The following is a 22,489-nucleotide window of genomic DNA, read 5'->3' as shown; positions in this document are numbered from 1 at the left end:
CCAGCTGCTTTTTAAATTCTACAGGAGTATCTGCCTCCCTGCCCTTTCAGGCAGCACCTTCCATACATACCACCCAATGGGTGAAAACAATTCCTCCTTTTACCTCTTCTAAACCTGTTGCTTCTCAGCTTAAACTCATTCCCTCTAGTCCTAGACATGGGGAAGGAATTCTCACAATCTACTTTACCTTTACTTCTCATAACTGTGTATACCTCAATCAAATCCTCCATCAGCCTCCTCTGCTTCAGTGAATACAAACCCAGCCTATCCAAACTGTTCTCTTAACTGAGACTTCTCGTCACGGGTAACATCCTGGTGAAATTTCTTGGCGCCCTGTCCAGTGCAATCATGTTCTTCTGATACAGTGCTGACCAGACATGGACACAGTGTTCCATCTGTGGCCTGAATAACGTTTTATAAAATTGCAAAAAGATTTCCTTGCTCCTATATTCTAAGTCCTCGCTAATGAATCCAATCATCTCATATGCCTTCTTCACTACCTGTCTACCTGTGCTCACACCCTCAGGGAGTATACCAAAAATATAAAACAACAGAAAAGAACATTCCGAACAACAGAAAATATTCAGTGCTTCTGCTGTCTCACTGTCATCTCCTTCTTCAGTCTGATCGAGTATCTCCTTCCAGCATGGAACAGTCTTGTTTACTGATCCTGAACTCTCTTTTACCAAACGGCCTAAGTTTTCCTATTGCAAAAACTAAATCGGTCAGCCAATTGATGCATTGCAAATTCCCACAAGCAACAATTTGACAATGACTGGGTTACGAGTTTCAAATGTTGGTCGAATGCTGTCATGGGATTTTTCATATTGAGCTAAGAGGCCAGAGGGGGCCTTGGTTTAATTCATCTAAACACAGCAAAACTGATGGCAGAGCACTCCCTCAGTACTGTACTCAAGAGCTTCACTAAAAAGCACAGTTTCAAAAAAATCAAATTGTTGTGCATATACAGACCACACGTCATTACGAATTAATTCTAACATCCTTGTTTGTCTTATTTGTGCAAGGGGCCTGAAAGGTATTAAAGAATACACATAATTTTCACTGTTAGTTTGTGCATTATGAATGCAATTTGAGCACTCTTTCTTTGGAGCTCAGAACTTGCACAATCTTAGTACATAGTGCCTCTTTCTCTCATGCACCGAGGATTACCTGGCATGCACACGTTCTGTTTATCCACCAGCACATCAGGTACCGAGGAATAGATATAATCAGAGTGTGTACTGCCAGGTTAAACAAGCCTGAGGAGCTGAGCTTATGTCAGTTGTGGCTACAACGCAACTCATAATATCATCACTTGCATTAGATTCTGGAGGATAAGGCTGTCAACCATCTCCTTCTGCCAACATAACAGATGGCACCATATGGCATCTTTCAATCAGAAACTTCCTTAGTACTAAATGTATAATTAATCATTTGTCCTCATCTTTACTATGGTCAGCATTAAAAAAACTGAAAGTTCATTTTAATTAATAAGTTTGCAAATAACACCAAAATTAGTGGTGTAATGGACAGTGAAGAAGATCATCTCTGAGTAAAATGGGACCTGGATCAGATGGGTCAATTGGTTAAGGAATGGCAGATGGAGCTTGATTTAGATAAATGTGAGGTGTCGCATTTTGGTAAGGCAAACAAGGGCAGGACTTAGACACTCAATGATAGGGCCTTGGGAAGTGTTGCCAGACAAAGAGGTGCATAGTTTCTTGAAAGTGGAGTTGCCATCAGACAGGGTGGTGAAGAATGTGTTTGGCACGCTTGTCTTCATTAGTCAGAACATTGAGTACAGGAGTTGAGACATCACGCTGTGGCTGTACAGGTCATTGGTGAGGCCACTTCTAAAACACAGCGTTCAGTTCTGGTCACCTATCTATAGGAAGGATGTCATTAAAATTGAGCGTGTGCAGAAAAGATTTACAAGGATATTGCCAGAAGGGTTTGAGCTATAGGGAGAGGCTGAAGAGGTTTTTTCCCTGGAATGTTGGAGGCTGAGGGGTGACCTTTATAGACGTTTATAAAATCATGAGTGGCATTGATATGTTGAACAGCCAAGACCTTTTTCCTAGGGTTGGGGAGTCCAAACCTAGAGGGTGTAGGTTTAAGTGAGAGGAGAACGATTTTAATGAATTAAAAAAGGACTCAAGGGGGTAGCTTTTTCACACAGAGGGTGGTGCGTGTATGTAAAAGGTGCCAGAGGAAGAGGTGGAGGCAGGTACAATTACAGGATGGGTAAATGAGTTGGAAGGGTTTAGAGGGATATGGGCCAAATGCTGGCAATGGGACTCGGTCGGATTGGGATGTCTGTTCAACATGGGCAAGTTAGACTGAAGCATTGGTTGTAAAACTCTATGATTCCATTCCAAAGCCATTAATAAGATATCACTTCTGCCACCTGTCGATACAGAAATCATAAATTAGAGGGTGAGTGGCAATAGGGGTGAAAGTTGGAAAAGTAAACTAAGTGTTGGGGCATCTGTACTGTTGGATTTTGAAGTATATCGAGAGAAGATTTGCATTTTGTTCAAGTCAGTGATTTTGGGAGAGAAACATGCAATTCTAAAGCTGAAGTTCCCTGACTCTTAATCAAATTTGCGATATCACGAAGATGTAATATAGAGGAAATATATCCCCATGAGATTGTTTCAGCTCATTGAAGACTCTACGGTTCAGGAGTTGAAAATTGACTCATCTCTTCTGTGCCAGCAAGTTTAACTGATCTGAGCCATTGACGTAGCAGATATGGTCCTATGCAGTGAACTGTTTATGGAAAGTAAAATCAAAACACAATGCTCCCGGGACGATCGCTCATGCAAATATTGAAAGCTTAGAAAGACTTCACTGGCCAGGCTACTAATTAAATCAGGAAGAGTTCTGCTTTGTTTGTAACTGTAAAACATGATTAGCTGCAGGATTAATATGCTGCATTGTAGAAGGGAGAAAGGAATGTCTGGGCTGTGAAACTTACACAGTTGATTCTGAAGTTTATAGGAAGAAGGCAGAACTACTTGTACCTTGGCGGTTCAAATTTGCTTAATTAAGAACATAAGAAATAGAAGTAGAACAATTGGCCTCTTGAGCTTGCTCTGCCAGTCAATTAGTTTGTGGCTGATCTGATTGTGGCTTCAACTTCACTTTCCTGGCTGATCCCCAGAATCCTTGACTCCCTGTAGGTAAGAATCTGTCTAACTCAACCTTGAATACATTCAGTGACCCAATTTCAACAGTTCTCTGCAGTAGAGAATTCCAAAGATTAATAATGCTCTGAAAGCAGAAATTGCTCCTCATTGCCATCTTAAATAGGAGGTCCCTTAACTTTAAACTGTGATCCTAATTCTAGACTCCCCTATGACAAGAGCCATCTTCTTAGTGTCTATCCTAATGAATCACTTCAGAATTTTTTTGTTTTAAGAAGATCACTTCTCAATCTCTAAGCTCCAATGCATTGTCACCAAACTAGCATAACCTTTTTTCATGAGGCAATCCATTCATCGTAGGAGTCAAAGTTCAGGGATTTTAGCTGATCACTTGATCTGCCCACAAAACTGGCCATGCCCAAATAATAAGTGCACCTGTTTTTTCAGCATATGAGGAGTGTCTTCAAATTAGACTTGCACTTAAGCACAGTTTACCATTGTCCTAGAATTGTTCATTGTCACTTACGTGAAAACCTCCAGTCCCCATCCAGCCACGGCTGTGAAGAGTCGTGGTCCAAGATCACGAGCTGGGTTGATGGGACCACCACAGTTGTACCCCATCGAAAGACCAATGACCATGATGATGAGGCCAATCACCACTGGCTCCAAACCTTTGGGGACGCAATTATTCTTAGAGTCTAAAATGGCCAGAATGGAGAAGAGAAGGGCAGCAGTACCCACCATCTGTTCAACACAGAAGCATATTTCATTAATACAAAAATAAAATCCGCCAGGTCCTGATGATCCGAAATACATGCAAATAATGTTTCAACCTGAAACATTAACTTTTTTCTCTTCACAGAAATTGTTGAGTATTCCCAGTATTTTTGGTTTTTCTTACAGCAATCTTCATTAGTTATATACTTGCTCAATACCATTTACAACTTCAATTTTTTCAATGTACATGGAAAAGGAATCTTACAGTTTTGATTTCCTATTTTTTTCCCAAATGATTTTAAGACATGATGAAAGAAGGCTCAGTTCTTTAATTTGACATGCATCTGAATTGATGTTGATGTTTGCAAAGAGGTTCATACTTGCAATTGTATTTTGAAGACTTAACGACATTCTTTGACAGGTGGAAATTCCTAGGACTGCTTTTTGGAAATCAATCAAAAGTATGTCATGGAATCTCAAGCTCCAGTCCAAAGAATAATAGATACTGTGCATTTTTGCATCAAAGGTAAAGTTTATTTCATGAAACCACTGCTTCCATGTTTATAACATGCATAATTGAACTACTTGAGTATGTGCTTGATGCATTATGACAACATCAGAATCATAAATGACTGAAAAGAAAATAATTGTATATCAGACCAGAAATGGTACATGGAAATGCATTGGAGTTTGATGGTTGCATATTCATTCTCTCCATATTTATAGGTGCTTGGTTTTCATGCCAGAGTTTTGCTTTTGATTATTTTTGGCTTTAGTATTGCCTTGCATTGGTGTGTTTCTCATTTCCTGTTGCTGTATAGCTTCAAGATTTGTTGGCAAATGGGAGAGCAACTAAGGTTTTTCATTGAATAGCTCAAAGCTTTGTTTGCTTCCCTGTGTATGTCTCACCAGACTGCACTGCGTCGGAGAGTGCAGTTGTCCAATCCTCTGGCTTCCAGTTCAGTAGTGTTCTACCTGGTAGCTAGGAAGTGCGAATCAAAATTGATTTTGTAACTCGAAAGGCAACAATTTACATAAAGCTGATAATAAGATTTATGCAACATTGGCCCAATATGATTCTGGGGTAAATTCTAATCTTCCCCATTTGGCACAAACAAGTCAGTTGCAAAATCAAATTGACTCAATTGCCACTGCTGGTATCATTTAAGGGAGTCCTTGAATGGGCAGCTGAAGTACACAGACCAATAAACTAGAATCACTTCATTAGCCTGGGCAAATCAACACCATAGGATCTATATTCATTTCTGAACTACCAATGAAAATAATAAGAATCAGTGGTTAAAAGGAGCACACCGTGCAATTAAAAACATTTCATATTTTATAAATAGATATTTGGAGCTGGGATGAATGTAAGTGGTCCTGCTAATCTCACATCAATGTAACAGCTTCTTAGCAGCAGGGATGAGAACCTGGGTATTCCAATAGCAAGGAGTAGGAGGATGAAACAATGTAGAACCCATCAGCATTTCAAGAGACTGCAGCTCAAACAGATACCAAATCTCCTATAGAACATACAGGCAGCACATGTCAACTGAAAGTTTGATTCAGGAAACATTTAGTGCATTTCACCGAATTTGCAAGAAGGTGGTTCTGTCTTGTACTGAATGATGTGCAGCAGCCACTGATCTACTTAGTCTCAATGGCAATGTGAATGCAACCACTTCATTCTACTTCATGCCTTACAGCTACTGGTGCGCTCTACAGTCCAGCCTTGCATAATTCAGGTCACTGATTCTGGAGAGCTGGCAAAATCACCACCTCTGACTTCCTTGCAAGACAGAAAAAGATGTTGGGTCATCTATTTTTACAGGGATGCTTATTTCTCCAGGTAAAGTTACATGCAGAATAACTTACTTTTCAATCTCCAATAAGTCGGTAAGGCGTCAAGATATCTCCACCCTTGGCAATTAAGCACTGCCTGATCATCTTAGGAATGTAAATTACACCAGCTGATGATTTCAGCTTATTCTCCAATGGAAAGTGATTATACGGCATTATAACCATGCGTATCATCAGGAGGTCCATGAGATCTTTAAAGAAAACTAACACTTGCTTAAAGAATCAGGAGGGGCTTTGCAATACTTCCACATCTTGTCCTATGAACAGTTGTACCTGTTATGTCATTTAACAGCATCCCCCAAACCTTCAATCTCATCCACCTAAAAGGACAAGAGCAACAGATGCATGGGAATATCGTCAGCTGCAACTTCCTCACTAAGCCAAGACTGATCCTGTCTTGGAACTATTTTCAGTTCCTTCAGGTTGAAATCCTGGAATTCCATTCCTAACAGCACTGAGATTGTTACAAGCATAGGCTTGTAACAGGCATTGTACCCCCCTCCTGGCGTTGAGTAATGCAGCTTACAATCCCCTTCTCAAGGACATATAGAGATGGGAATAAATGTTGACCTAACCAGTGACTTCCACATCCCATGATTGTTTAAAAATTCAAAACTGGCATTTGTTACTACTGGTGAGAAGGTTTTGACTCTGTTGGGGCCAGAACATGGTGGTGCTGGAAAAGCACAACAGGTCAGGCAGCATCTGAGGAGCAGGAAAATCGACATTTCGGGCAAAAGCCCTTCATCAGCCCTCCGAAAAGTCAATTTTCCTGCTCCTCGGCTGCTGCCTGACCTGCTGTGCTTTTCCAGCACCACTCTGATCTAAACTCTGGTTTCCAGCATCTGCAGTCCTCACTTTTGCCTGGGACAGAGCATGCAGACACTATCATAATGATCTGCTCTACACCAGAGCACATCAAATCACTGAAGGCTTCTCTTCCATCTATTTTTGACACTATTTTCACCCTTCTCTTTGACTTACTTATTGTGCAGGATTCATTCAACTAATTCCCCATTGAATAACTTAATAATATATCTGTCCTTTTCACACCTGGTAAATATGTCCATAATTATCACCTGAGTGAATGAATCCACACAAATAAAGTGACCCTTGCCTTTTGATCTAATAATTATATGTAAACAGTCTTTTTTAAAAACACTATGCTTCCCAAGACGCCTACATGCATTTTCTGTCACCTGCTGTAGCAATTCTAGATGCCAGGATCACAGGATCATAGTTGTTCCTCATTCTCCAGAAAACAGTAATGGATCAAAATGGCTCTCCTTTCTGATTGAAGAAGACTGCTTCTGGCTGCATTTCTGGAGGCTGTTAGTCGCTCTTTAAAAAGCCACCACTGTGCTCTGAGGGAGAAAGCTGTTGGTGCTTGCTGATGATCCAAGACACAGCAAAATCAGCAGATGAGTTCTAGCTGTCACTATTTTACTGAGTTCTGGAAACGTGGCGTCAATGATTAGAGGGATGCACTGGGCTACAAGCAAGGCATGGGACAGCGTGGAGGAAATACATCAGGGCCCTATAACTGGAGCCGTGGGCTACTGTGCTCAGGTCAGGAACTGGGGAGGGGTGAGGGGGACAAAGGTCAGGAGACAGAGTGCTGCTAGGCACCCAGGCCAGGAGCAGCACAGCAGCTCATAATTTAACAGCCCTGCCTCCAGGTAACTGTTGTATGTTATTAGACAGCTCTTTGTGATCTGGAAGCCATTACGCACGGCACACTGCATTCCCTCCACTATTACCGCTTGGGCAGGAGTCTCTGCTAAAGTGAAGATAGAGGCAAAATAAGTCATTGGTCAGTTCTTAGCTGAGGGTCTGACTCAGGTGAGTTGCCATTTGTTCCAAAACCAAAGACAAACTTCTGAGATATTGCTGCAAAGGCGAGATGTGGACATTAGAGGCACATCTGTCAGTTGCCACACGGCCCAGTCCCTGCCTACAAACATTTCTTGAAGATCCTTCTTTTGAGATAAATCTCCAAGAGCTCTGAATCTCTCACCTCTGAACCTCAGCCTTTGGAGGGGCTGTTCCACTCTCACTCCTCCGGCAACCTTGTACCTTCTGCTGCACCACACCAGCACTATCTAACCGCCACTGGATGGAAATCACTGGTGCCACGGCCTATGGGAGCAGTGATTTCACAACGTGTGGAAAAAGACAGAGATGGAGGAAATAAATATGGTGCAGGATCATGCTTCAGGAATTTCTGTGTGGCTTAGTATTTCAGAATCACGTTATAATGTGTGCAAAAAGGACTTCATTCCTAATGCTCCCCCTGATCATCATCTTTTGTCTACATCATGCTGTTGGATCTGCAGAAAATGAGAGAAGACTTTAAGAATATTCGGATGACAGTGTGTCGATCACTGGCAATAGTAATTTGCCATTGAATTCACCATCTCCCACAGCAAGAAGAGAACACATCCTCACCAACTCCATAGCTTTCTCCTTTAGGATGAGAGGGCATTTAAGATGGGGATGCCCCACTTATGACCTGTCTCGGTAATGCTTTGGGTTCCCCTTTCTCCTGCAATATGACAGAGTAAATAAGGGAAGCCCCCCAGCTGAGCAGTGTGTGCCAAGTGACACAAAATTGCTAAAAGAAGAGATGTCAACCGACTCAAGGCATTGGTAGGGGAGATAGCTGGATCGATCATAAAATTACATGGTTAAGCCTCCACTAACAAGAGTGTGCTTTGATGGGTTAATTATGCATATGCTACCTTAACGTATATGCTGGTAGACATGGAGGGAAAGGAGCAGTATCCAGTCTTTTTTCTTAACTGTCATGGTGAGGCTGTTGATCTTCTTGTTGTGCTAAACTCTTGTCCTGAAGGTAAGACACATTGCTTGTGTCACCTCCTTCAGCTGGAGCAAGGCTTGCTGGAGACAGCACTTATTTGTTATGACTTGCAGTTTTTTCAAAGTGGGGTTAGAGGTCAGATTTGCTGAAGTTCTGCCTTTTTCTCCATTTACCTAGTGCAAGTGTTCCTAAGTATCATGGAAAGCTTGATGAAAAGATCCAAAAGGTTTTAAGAATTCAGTGAGCCAAGCATTGTTTCTTCCTGTCGTTGTGATCATCCCATCCCACTGAACTCTCCTTTTAAAGAATCCACTCTGATTTCAATGGACTGCAGTCGATTAAACTAATTTTACATGGCATTTACATTAATGGCTACTCCGACATTAATGAGCTTGCACAGGAAACTCTTGAGTAACTTTTGCCTTTCCAAATTAACAGTGGGTGTAATTCTCCTTATCATGGTGTGTAACACTGAAATAGTCCGTGCATCCAAATGCACGGCATGCTCAGAAATTTACTTGTTAAGTGCATCCCTTGGGGTAGTAGTAGTTAAGTCATACGAATGTGGAAGGACTTCAGTTTGACTTGGTGAACAATCTAAATAATCACAGCAAAGAGTTTACCAGGGCAAAAAACAATTGCATAAAATTGGGCATGAGGTGCTCCAAACGTTCCATTTGTTAAAATTCTGAGCAGCTTGTGTGTTTGTTTGTGAGACAGGGATTTTGATTCCAACAAGACACTTACACTTACTGAAGAAGAAATTCTCCCCCCAGAGACCAAGGCTAAGAGGATCTTTGTAGAGTGTAATAGAGATTTATGAATATTGCACACAAATGGAAATCCAAACCACATGCTAAATTAATATTAAGTGAAAGCAGGATCTGGATCAAAAAATTGGACCAGATGAGGTTGGTTTATTCCGAAATTTCTTCAATAACTACATACAAGCTGGAATTCATGTAAAAACTTCATAAATTTTCAATTTCAGTATTATCATTGTTCAATTAAAAATGAGGCATAGGACAAAGGGATAACAAAAATAAGCCTTTTATTTAAGAGAATATTAAAATATTTTATACGAACAGTGATATTTACAGTGCTAAGTAAATTAAAATTAAATGAAGTATCATTACTATCATAAGTCACATGCATGTCAGTAAGAAATATATGATGTTCCAAAGAGCTGGAATTTGTGGTGGTAGGCGTGGTGGTAAATTGTTGAAGCTATGGTAGGATGGCTATCTTCCAAAATGATTACTAATCTGGTGGAAAGGGACATGGAGATCATGTTTCAATATAAGTTAAGATTGACATGCAGCAGATGACTCTTGCTTTCTTTTAACTTACACTGAAAAATTGGAAGAATCAACTCTGGTGCTTTTTAAGGATGGGGACACAATGAAGTATAGTATCCTTGACTAAACTTTCCCTTTGTAGTCAAAGCTCTGGAGAAGGGAGGATCTGCTCCTCTGAATCTCCATGATGTGGTGACTGAATTGCAGGAAGATGAGCTGAAGTCTCTCTTTTATTTGCCCTCTGAGGTAACAGTGACTGTGTTCATCATCTGGGTATTTGGTGAGATTCCTGTTGGTATGTAGATGTTTTCTAAAGAGGATATACACCCAGACATTTTTGCTGCAAATAGGACAGAATAGCAGATGATTGCGTTTTTGACGAGCTGTTGGACTTCTCCTTCAATCTTCTCTCCGCCTCGATTTGCGTTTGACTTTGAAGAGTGCATCATTTTTCATTTGGTTGTGCAAGGTGTAGGTTCTCTGGAGACTCAATAGCACCGAAGTGTGAAGGCTTCAGAGTGTCTTTATTCCATTTCCTTTGATAGCCATGAAAATACACTCCAGTACTGGATAAAAGATTTGTTTTGTTAAGTGAGTGTCATCCATTCTGACTACAGGAGCAACACAACTCAGTTGTGATGACCTTAATACAGTGCGGGTGTTGGCAAAGCTAGCTTGGGTGAGCATGTCAGTATCTGATTTTGTATCATGTCATCAGATGTTTCCAAAATTAAGCTCAAGTAACAATGGATAAACATTTTTTTTATTCATTCAGGGGATTTATGCATCACTGGCTGGGCATTTATTTGCTAGATGTCCTTGAAGGTAGTGGTGAGCTGGCTTCTTGAGCCACTGCAGTCCATGTCCTATAAGTATGCAGTTAAGGAGAGAATGCCACAATTTGGACATTGCGACACTGAAGGAATGGTGCTATATTTCCAAGTCCGAATAGTGAGTAGCTTGGAGGGAAACTTGCAGGTGGGATGCTGTTTCCATTCATCTGCTGCCTTTGTCTTTCGAAGGGGAAGTTGGTCATGTGTTTGGAAGCTACTGTTTAAAGAACCTTGGTGAATTTCTGTAGTGCATCTTGTGGATGGTACATACTGTTGCTACTGAGAGTGGAGGGAATTGATCTTTGTGGATGCGGTGGAATCAAGCAGGCTGCTTTGTCCTGGATAGTGTCAAGCTTTTTGAATGTTACTGGAGCTGCAACCACCCATGCAAATGAGGAGTAATCCATCATACTCCTGATTTATGCCTTGTAGATGGTGGATAGGCTTTGGGGGGTCAGGAGTTGAGTTACTCGCTGCAGTATTCCTAGCCTCTGACCTGCTGTTGTAACCACCATGTTTATATGGCAAGATCAGTTCATTTTCTGAACTATTTGGTGTGGCGATGGTATTCAGTCTGTTTCACGTGTGTGCAGTAGAGTAGGCAGAACTATTGCTGTATAGTTTTCAGTTTGATAGTCAGACTGATGTTCAAATCTGCAGAAGCCTACACGAGTATGTGTCTCATCGTCAACACATGCATCTCAAGTGAGTGAAGTTGAGTTGAGAAATTCATCTCCACTCTCTTGTGTCTTCTAACATCTGTTTGCACACCTGGACTTTCTACATCCTCTGTGTAACAGGTCACACTAATGAACAGTTACAGCTGTCAGTGTGGAACCAGCACAGTGTTGCTTGTGGCTAAACTTCTGTTATCAGTTGATTTTACACAATATTACAAAGTCAATTAATTGACATAATTATGCTTATCACAAGTTGCTCTGAGAAAATACAGATGTTCACAGATTGCTTTATCAGGTATCAACAACTTCTCAAAGTATTTTGAGAATGGTCTGGAAACAGTGTTTCCTTTGATTTATATACCTCAATAAGAGTAAGGATGAAGACTCTTTTTCTATTTAAGAGAGGGGCTAAATGGCATAAATCAGTTCAACTTACTTATAAAACTTCCTCATTTGGAATGGCCATAAAGAGACTGTCCACCATGAGCTGTTTCCCCTGCCATCACTTGCCGCTCTCCAGAAGTGAAATGCTGCTTGAAAATGATTGGGAAAACACTGAGGGTGAACTAGGTCAGTCAGTTTGAGGGGTGAAAACACAGGATTCCCATCCACTGGACGATAGGATGATAGGGGCACATATGTGAAGTTGGCATTTTGCAAATCCCAGCTACATTTAATTTGCAATTATTTCATTGACAATTCGCTTTGCATGCAGAGTGAAGGTGCCTAGGAGATCAGATGCTGGTCAAAAGGTGAGATGCACCATGCATAGGTATTTGTAAAATAAACATTGTCATCTCAATGAAGGTGATGTTTCATTGAAGCAATGTCATTACAAAACCCCAGTGCTGGCCAAAATGAACCAATGTTCACACAGCGTCCAAGAGTGCTGTGGGAGCCTTCATCATCTGGCATCTAAGTTTAACAATGGTTTATATCGAGTGCAATAAGAAGTGGAACGATTGATGTGGGTCTGGAATAGGAAGGGATTCAACATGCAGCAGGTCAGTAATCAGCTGGTCACTCATCCAGTACAACCTTCCGAACACTCTCGGTCAGATCCACCGACGTCAAGCCAGTGTACTTCTCTGACCACTGCCTCCTGCTGGCCGACTGTCACCTACAGGACGAACAGCGGGCGGGCAAGGGAACGTGGAAACTGAACACTAAGCTGTTGACCCCGGGAAACATCGAAGAGCTCAAGAGGGATTACGCAGGTTGGAGAACCGTGAAGCCCCTCTTTGAGTCTCCAGCGGACTGGTGGGAAACGGTAAAAGGGTAAAGGTTCTTTATCCTCAAAGGTGTCCAGGAGGCGAGAGAGAGGCGGGGGAAACTGTCCCAGCTCCAGGAAAGTATGCAGAACTTGCTCCTGCTGCAGACGATGGGGGTGGATGTCACGGAGGACCTCAAGGAGGTGAAGGGCCAGCAAGCCTCGCTCTTTGCCTCGGAGGCCTCTAGGATAATCTTCCGGTCCAGGGTCCGCTCGGTGGAGCAGGACGAGACGTGCTCACGTTTCTTCTTCCAGAAGGTGCACAAAGAGCTCCGTGCTCAGCAGCCTGAAGAAAGAAGATGGCTCGGTAACGTCATCTCAGGCTGACGTCATGAGGATCAGCAAATCCTTCTACACCAGCCTGTATGACTCGAAGCCAACCGACAGCGCGGCCTCCCAGTCATTCCTGTCCTCTATCATGGAGGTCCTAGATGACGGAACACGAGAGAGGCTGGACCAGCCGCTATCTCTGGATGAGCTGACCAAGGCCCTCGAGTCCTTCGAAAAGAATAAAACTCCCGGAAGCGACGGCTTACCGGTCGAGATTTATTCCGCTCTTTGGGACTTGATCGGCCAGGACCTGCTGGAGGTGTATGTCAGTATGCTTATGGCAGGTACCATGAGTGAATCCATGAGGAAAGGCATCATCACCCTCATCTACAAGTGGAAGTGGGAGAGGGAGGAAATTAGAAATTGGAGACCGATCTCAGTGCTAAATGCAGACTACAAAATCTTGTCAAAGGTCATCGCCAACCGGGTCAGGTCTGCTCTGGGGTCGGTGATTCACCCTGACCAAACCTGTGCTGTACCGGGCAGGAAGATCGCTGAGAGTCTTGCACTCCTCAGGGATACGATCGGCTACGTGCAGGACAGGGGGGTGGACACCTGCCTCATCAGCCTGGACCAGGAGAAAGCCTTTGACAGGATATCGCATACATATATGAGGGATGTCCTCTCCAAAATGGGCTTTGGGGAGGGAATCGGAAATTGGATCAGACTGCTCTACACCAACATTGTCAGTGCAGTCTCAATCAATGGGTGGGAATCAGATAGCTTCCCAGTAAGATCTGGAGTCAGGCAGGGATGCCCCCTCTCACCCGCCTTGTTTATGTGTTGCATAGAGCCATTTGCCGAATCCATCAGGAAGGATGCGAGCCTGAGAGGGGTGACTATTCCTGGCAGCGGGGGCCTGCAGGTTAAGGCCTCCCTGTACATGGATGACGTCGCTGTTTTCTGCTCGGATCCGCTGCCCATGCACAGACCCGTGTGCATCTGTGACCAGTTCGAACGGGCCTCGGGGGCCAAGGTAAACCGAGGCAAGAGCGAGGCCATGCTCTTCGGGAACTGGGCCGACCATTCCTCTATCCCCTTCACCGTCAGGACTGACCACCTGAAGGTGCTGGGTATTTGGTTCGGGGGGGCTGGGGCGTGCGCCAAGACCTGGGCGGAGCGGATCAGGAAGATGAGACAGAAACTAGGCAGATGGGGGCAACGGTCGCTCTCCATCGCGGGAAAAAACCTGGTCATCAGATGTGAGGTACTTTCAGTATTGCTATATGTGGCACAGGTCTGGCCTATCCCCAGGACCTGTGCCGCCGCAGTCACCCGGGCCATCTTCCATTTCATTTGGAGATCAAAGATGGACCAGGTCCGAAGAGACACAATGTACAAAGACCGGTGCAATGGGGGAAAAAACACACTCAATGCCACCCTCACCCTGATGGCCACCTTTGTGTGTGGCTGCATCAAGCTGTGCGTGGATCCCCGGTACGCAAACACCAAGTGTCACTACGTACTGAGGTTCTACCTGTCCCCGGTGTTGCGAAGGATAGGCCTGGCCTCGCTGCCGCGGAACGCTCCGAGTAGTTGGACCGTTCCGTATCACCTGTCCTTCGTGGAGAAATTTATGAAGAAAAACACCTTTGACCACAAGTCCATCAGGAAGTGGTCAGCACGTAGCGTCCTTGAGACCCTTCGGGAAAAGGAGAGGGCGGATCCTGTCGAGCGGTTCCCTTAGCAGACTGTCAAAGCCATTTGGCAGAATGCCTCATTGCCAGAACTTTCCAACAAGCACCAAGACGTGGCTTGGCTGGTGGTGAGAAGGGCTCTGCCTGTGAGATCCTTTATGCATGCCCGGACTCTCTGCCGCACCGCACGCTGCCCTCGAAGTGGCTGCGGTGGGGACGAGACTGTCACACACCTCCTTCTGGAATGTGCCTATGCAGAGGAAGTCTGGAGAGGAATGCAGTGGTGCTTGTCGAGGTTCGTCCCGAGCAGCGCCGTGACGCGGGACTCCGTGCTCTACGGCCTGTTCCCCGGGACTCACACCAAGACGAACATTAACTGCGCCTGGAGGATCATCAACTCGGTGAAGGACGCTCTCTGGGCGGTCCGAAACCTGTTGATCTTCCAGCTGAAGGAGTTGACCCTGACTGAGTGTTGCAGACTGGCACATTCCAAGGTCCAAGACTACGTGCTGAGGGACGCGCTGAAGCTTGGGGCAGCTGCCGCCAAGGCGCGGTGGGGAAAGACCACCGTGTAAGATCGGCCTGCCTAAAGAAGAACAGGGGGCCCATGCGGACGTTTTTTTGGGCTCTGCTGATGCCTCAGCCAAATATATGTGCATAAGATTGAGAAATGCACAGGCCTGTATATGACAATGATAAATTCTGATCTGTGTTTGTAAATGTTGACATATGTATGGCATGACCAAATGTACAGACCATCAAATCATTTTATGAATAAAGTATATTTTTGAAATAAAAGTACAACCTTTACCATGTTGTTACACACTCCGAGCCTGAAGCTGGATGAATGATGGAGACATATCAGGGTGCAGCATGTCCACTGTGTGCTCAGCCCTCACCTACATAATATGCTCATGACTCTTCTGACATACAAGAACCTCTTTCATTCCTTATATTCCCAACATAGGTCATCCTGCAGAAGTCCTGTGCTCAATGCTGATCGGCTGTTGGTCACCTCGGCTGCCTTCCTAAGAAGGCAAAGATGGAGACAGGAGGAAAAAGGTTTGATGGCTAAACCACGATGAGGAGTAGGCTGGCAGGAGGATGAGGAGCATCCAGGTCACATTAGTAGAGCCCATGGGATTCATGGGAGTGCAGGAGGCCCAGGGTTTTCCAGCTCCAATACTATTTCCTGAGGCTGAGCAAAGGGCAATGCCAATACAGGCTTCATAAGTCCTGAGACCCAGTGACAGATCTGTGCCAGGTGCTGGAGTGGGACCTGAAGGCTGCAGGAATGGGAGGCCATCCTTTCCTGGAAGCAGTGAAGGCCTTTAACACCTCTGAGACTGGTTCTTTCCAGGGAGTGATCAGTGACCAGTGTGGGGGATCTCTCAGTTGTGCTCCCACAAATGCATCAGGAAAACAACCAATGCTATCTGTACAATATCACACCAGATAATTTTGTGACCCCCATGACAAGGTGATGTTCTCCTCCTGGACAAGCTGTGGCTGTACACTGGGCAATAGGGACAAAGTAGCGGTGATTTAGAGGTGACTGGACAGACTAGAGTTAGAGAATGGAGTTGCATATGCAAGTGAGGGTCAGCCATGCTGGCAATGTGCTGTGAGCAGAGTAGCTTCATGGCTGCAATGCCATTAACAGGAACATGGCTGGTGAAGAGCAAGGCTGAATTGCCAGCACTCATTGAGTAGACAGTAGCATTTCAATGATACTGCAGATGCAAGGTACGCCAGTGTTTCAGTCAAGACTCACTGAGGAGTGAGCTGTTCTAGGAATGGTGTGTAATACAACGGTGCTAGAATCAGAAGTGACAGACACTATTAGGTGAGTTGAATAATTAATAAGGAGAGTTTAGTAAGATACACCAAGAAAATTCACAAGCCTCGTGGTGAAAGTCCCTCAAAATCTCAAACAACTTGAACTGAGCTGGCATGTTTCTGATACTAAGCTATATACAGTCTAATATACAATTGGCAATGCCATCTTTATAAATTCAAATTTCCTTGTGACCACTGGAGTAGCGAGACAAAGAAAACAATCAGTCTACCCCACCAAACTGAGTCGTAATTGTGTTGTTGTCTCACTGCCTTTGATTGTTTCTTGTCATGCAGTTTTCTTTGATCTCTTATTCAGCACCAGTGGGAATGTTGAAATTAATTTTCTAAGTGTGCAGCAGTTTTGGGAGTCCCTGCCAATGGAGACAAACTGAAGGCAGTGCAGCTGTGATTCTCCTGAGCTCCTGAAACCTCCTTCTGCTTATTATTCCATCTTAATATTGTCTTTTGCTTTTTCATGCTTTTGTTGTGTGAATTGAATCTGTCAATTGGGTTGAATATTTTCCCTCCCCTGGACAAATGATCATGATTTGCTGTATTCCATATATTAATAACCACACTTTAATGAGCTTTATTATTGCAGTTTTTTTCAAAATAAGATATGCATATTTGTAGGATGAAATTATTCTGTGATTCAATCTAAACATTCAAAAGAGTGAGTTGTTATATTCTAATTGAACTTCTTTAATAAAATGTGCTTTCAAGCAGCCGGGAATATTACCAATGCAACTTCGATGAGATGCTTATGGATGAAGCATCAGTACCTCAGTAAAGGTCTTGCATTTAAACAGCTCCTTTCATGTCAAAGTACATCCCAAATAATGTGCTACACTGGAATATTAATATGATAGCTAATTTGTTTGGGGCAGAATATGGAGCACAGGGAGGGGAGGGTCCCACAGCTCCAGTGTAACACACTGCACTCCAAGGAATACATGGGGAAGGCAAATGTACACACCACCCACCTTGAACTCATACAGCTTCTAATGATTGAGTGTTCAAGGACTTAAAGTGACTTATCAACTGCAGAATATTTTTTGAAACTCCTCTGGCATTAATTACAGTAGTGAAAACTGAAACACATTAAAGCCAGTTCAAGTGTTTTGGAAGCATTTATGTTTACCTGGTCTGCGAAGCCATTTGCAAACGACAAATGTGAGGCTGGATAAGAGGAGAAGATTTGTGCTGTTGCATTTTGACCAGTTATTGCGAAGTTCCCATCATCAAAAGCCATGAACGCATCTAGAAAGAGAAAGAGATTGTTGCAACAGGCAACTTCCATCTTCTTAAATGCAAATGTAAAAGTGAAAAACTTACCATAGTAAAGTCCAAAAACAGCTGCTGAACCAACAAAGGCCCCGACAAGCTGAGAAAAACAGTAGACCGGCAGTTTCAACCACTGAAGCCGTCCAAGAACACACATAGAAAGGGAAATAGCAGGATTCAGATGTGCTCCTGGAACAATAGTAGTAGACACATTTACAGTTTGTGGGTCAATAGGCATGATATTCCATGCTTTACCCAAATGGCAATTATGTGCTCAAATCTCTCCAGTGAGTCACTTTCACCAGACTTACTTGCCTCCTATTGATTACTAAGAATCCACAGAGAAAAGAGAGGTCTCACGATATTAAAGGACAATGCATCAGTAAAATAGAAAATGACACACCTGTATGTTGGTAAATTTTACAAAGGAGTTAACCCCAATATTCTAACTCATTACTACAGCACTACCCTCATACTGCATTGTCCCTCTGGACTGGGAATGGAAATTTGGGTCCTCCATGTATGATATATCAATTATGACCATAGCAGCTCATTTACATTTCAAATGGTCCAAAAGAACTAAAACCTAAATACCATAGATTAAACAGTGTCTTTATAGATTTAATTAAGTTCTCGATGTAGAAAATTCAAAGTTTACATGGCATCAGACATGACTATCAACGATAAAATTATAATCTCATGGGTCTGTTTAAAACAGCACTAGGCATTTCATTCTCTGCCTGGAAAGTGTGTTCTTGATGCAGGCACACTTGTAAGAATGTTACTCAGCCCCTTGAGGGAAATAGAAGTCTCATACATAAGATAAAGATGGAATCTCTGGCATATCAAGTTAACATTACCACAGAACTGCGTAGTAGCGGTGATAAGTGCTTAGCTGACCCTTTTTTTGAATTGTGGGAAATGAGGATTCTGACACTGCCTGGGGTCTGCTCAACAATTCCCAGCCCTGACAGCACCAATAGTACAATCCACCAGAGTGATGGCGAAAGCTACTAATTAAGAATCCCAGTTTAGGATTTTGAACTCAATTTAGCCATACAGTGGAATTAAATAGCATGGCATTTTTTGGAAGAGTCCAAGACTGAATTTCAACCATAGAATAGAATTCATGTAGGTAACTTAAATTCAATTGAATCTACTACTGACTTCTCATTCATGATATGGACACAGCTGCAACCAGCTTTCTAGCTGGCTTCAATATATCCTGGGAGAAATATGTTTTCCCCTTCTCTCCTGTACTTTTTAAAATTCATTCATGGGATGAGGGCGTCACTGGCTAGGTAGCACTTATTGCTGATCCCTAATTGCCCCAGAGGGTAATTAAGAGTTGACCATATTGCTGTGAGTCTGGAGACACATGTAGGCCAGACCAGGTAAGGATGGCAGTTTCCTTCCCTAAGGGACATTAGATTAGATTACTTAAATGTGGAAACAGGCCCTTCGGCCCAACAAGTCTACACCGACCCGCCGAAGCGCAACCCACCCAGACCCATTCCCCTCTGCCCCTAACACTAGGGGCAATTTTAGCATGGTCAATTCACCTAACCTGCACATCTTTGTGACTGTGGGCGGAAACCGGAGCACCCGGAGGAAACCCATGCAGACACGGGGAGAGTGTGCAAACTCCACACAGTCGCCTGAGGTGGGAATTGAACCCAGGTCTCTGGCAGTGCTAACTACTGTGCCACCGTGTACCAGATCAGTTTTTCTGACAATCAACAATGGATTCATGGTAACCACACCTATCACACCCATTCGTTTTCTTCTTCATTCTCTTTATACTCTTTCCATTTATTTTCTCTATGACACTCACGTTGGTATTTCCTCACTCTCTTCCTCATGTCTGTACTGTAACCATTGAATTCCCTCTTATGTGTTATACCCTCCTTGCTAATACTGCAATTATTTATTGATATTAGTCATGGGTCATCAACAGTCACTACCAGGGCTATCAGCAGCTGGGTATCAAAGCTGGTGCAAAGTAGCAGGGGTATGAGATGCTGCTTGTGGCATCAAGAGATTGTTTGAATCACCGTGGGACAGCAAATCCTGTTGACAGATTGGGCACCTTTGGTCCCCTGGCTTAACTCGATGTATTCTCCCACCCATTCGTTAGCACCTCGTTTAATTGGATCCCAATCCTGCCCACTTTGTCAAGTGCTACCTGATGCATTCCCAATATTTGCTCATTTTAGTGCCACAAAAGACACCAGTTACAGGCACCAGAAATCTTGTAAATTTAAATGTTGTGATCCGTTACCATTATCTGGATACCAATGTGATTTTAATCCTGAATGCACATCTCATATACATTTCCAGATTTGATAATGATAACTACAGAGAAAATATGGATCTCCCTTCCCCCAACCCATCCCCTTCAGCCCCTCTTCTCCAACCACTTGGGGCTTGAGACTGTTCCATCTGAAGTAATCTGTACTATGCAAAATTGCACACTTATATGTTGGCCAGGATGCCTGTAAAAAGAAATCCCTTGACCAAATATGGAACAGAAGCATTTTGAATGCTTGGGTGTATGACAAAAACATTCCTTTATTTTCTACCCAGTAAACTGAAACAACAAGGACCCATTTCTGTTCTGTTATGTCTGGATTGTATTGTATTTAAAGTGATCAATATGGACTATGGTAAGGAAAGTTAGAGAAAGGTGAGTTTCGGAAAATTGTATCCTTAAATTTATAATGGTAAAGTCACCATAGGCCCAGAATACAATAGGTCTGTTCTCTCACTAAAAATAGAGATAACTGGTGGGGAGTTTAACTCATTGGCACCAGGCCTTAGGTGAGGGGGGTAGGTTGAGAATCCTTAAATCTATAAGTACCCTGTTAAAGGGTAGTGATATTATTGCTAGGCTATTAATCCAGAAATTAACGTTCTGAGGACCTGGGTTCAAATCCCGCCACGGCAGATGATGGAATGTGACTTCAATTGTAAAAAAAATCTGGAATTAAGAATCTACTGAAGACTGTGAAATCATTGTCAATTGTTGAAAAAAACCACATCTGGTTCACTCATGTCCTTCGGGGAAGGAAAGCTGCCATCTGTACCTGTCTAGCCTACATGTGACACCAGAGCCACAGTGATGTGGCTAACTCTTAATTAGGGATGAGCAATAAATCCTGACCTGGCCAGCAATCCCGTGTCTCATGATTAAATAAAAAAAAGTCAATTTCCTAGGTTTCACTTGCTGTCCTGTCATGTGTTGCTTGACCACAGACATTGTTGACAGTATCTTTTGCTAAGCCCATCCCTATTTATACTCACTTGTCCAATCTCTCCTGAGCTTCAAACACCTATAGAAAGCAACATTATTCAACCACAGTCCGAGCTGGCTCTTCTAGCTCCATTTCTAACACCACCTCTCCTAGTTTCTTTCATGTGGAGTGCATTAATTAGAACATTTAGCCTTCTAAAGAGGTAGATAAGGGCATCACCCTAAGTGTTCCAAACAACCTTGTGTTGCAAACTGTTAAAGAACATTGGTCCCTGATCTTGATTGGCGAACTGAAAATGAACCACGAAGCAGCAAAGCTTCTTTATCTGCTGTATGAAATGGTATTGGGAATGAAGCTGATTGTTTTCTGTGTTTTAGCTGGTTTTGAATCCATAAATTCTCAGTGGCCTACTGTAGTCCGATTTTCTCTTGCCTGCTATGATAACCTCTGTGTTTGATCATTGACTGCACCACAAAATGTCGGAACATATGCAACCTCCTGCTCTAAAGGTTAGGCCATGCTAAATTGCCCATAGTGTCCAGGGATGTTTAGACTAGACAGATTAGCCATGGGAAATACTGGGTAAGAGAGTGGATCTGGGTGGCATGATCATTGTAGGGTTGGTGTGGACTGGATGGGCTAAATGGTCTGCATCATCACTGTAGAGATTCCATGGGGTGGCACAGTGGCTCAGTGGTTAGCATTGCTGCCTCACAGCACCAGGAATCTGGGTTCCATCCTCAGGCGAAGGTCTGTGTGGAGTATGTACATTCTCTCTGTGTCTGTGTGGGTTTCCTCTGGTGCTCTGGCTTCCTCCCCCTGTCCAAGAATGTGCAGGTTAGGTGGATTCACCATGCTATAGTGCCTAGGGATGTGTAGGATAGGTGGATTAGCCATGGAATATGTAGAGTGATAGGGTAGAGGAGTGCGATGCTCTTCAGAGGTTCAATGGGCCAAATGCCTGCTTCCATACTGTCGGGATTCTATGAAAGGAAACCAATATGGGCCTGAAATTCAACACACATCCACCAGTGGTTTCCAGGTTGGCAGGGAGAGGAGGTGTGTGTGTGTGTGTGTGTGTGTTCTCTGGATAGTTTTCCCATTTCCATCCTGTCTAACGTTTTGCAGCAGGATAGATAGACTGACTTGCTGCCATTGTCTCAACTGAGACACTTATGTAGGCACTTGATGACTACTTATGGGCCATTTCCTAATAGACTTCAATTGTCAGATGGACAGGAGTGTGGGAAGTCCACAGTTCTGAGGTACTTTTTTCAACAGCTAATTTCAACATCAGGCAACCATCTCCCACAAGATCTGCCCCCTCCACACTCCTGTACCTTCTGTATTGCATCCCCTCTACCCCATCACAGACTATCAGGAACCCCAGCTCTTGATGCTCACCACACCCTTTGGGCCTCACCTCCTGTCTCTTGCCTCCACACATACTGGTACAGAACCCTAGGACTTTGAACCTGCTAGGTCTGCTGAACCTTTGGTCAATCAGATCAGCCTCT

The 22,489-nt window shown here is 43.4% G+C and overlaps 1 protein-coding gene across 1 annotated transcript in view; it reads right to left on the bottom strand.

The window, feature by feature from the left end:
* Nucleotides 1–22,489, bottom strand: part of aqp9b (aquaporin 9b) — a 79,262-nt gene that overhangs the window by 2,018 nt on the left and 54,755 nt on the right. Inside the window, exons 3-5 of the mRNA XM_072565015.1 lie at nucleotides 17,770–17,907; nucleotides 17,576–17,694; nucleotides 3,676–3,893 (exon numbers count right to left, since the gene is read on the bottom strand). Coding sequence (XP_072421116.1) covers nucleotides 3,676–3,893; nucleotides 17,576–17,694; nucleotides 17,770–17,907 — 475 coding nt within the window. The remainder of the gene's footprint in view (nucleotides 1–3,675; nucleotides 3,894–17,575; nucleotides 17,695–17,769; nucleotides 17,908–22,489) is intronic.

The sequence above is a fragment of the Chiloscyllium punctatum genome, chromosome 48, assembly GCF_047496795.1.
Source record: "Chiloscyllium punctatum isolate Juve2018m chromosome 48, sChiPun1.3, whole genome shotgun sequence".
Classification (NCBI taxonomy): Eukaryota; Metazoa; Chordata; class Chondrichthyes; order Orectolobiformes; family Hemiscylliidae; genus Chiloscyllium; species Chiloscyllium punctatum.
The sequence above is the reverse complement of the archived record's forward strand: the minus strand, read 5'-3'. Positions and strand labels throughout refer to the sequence as shown.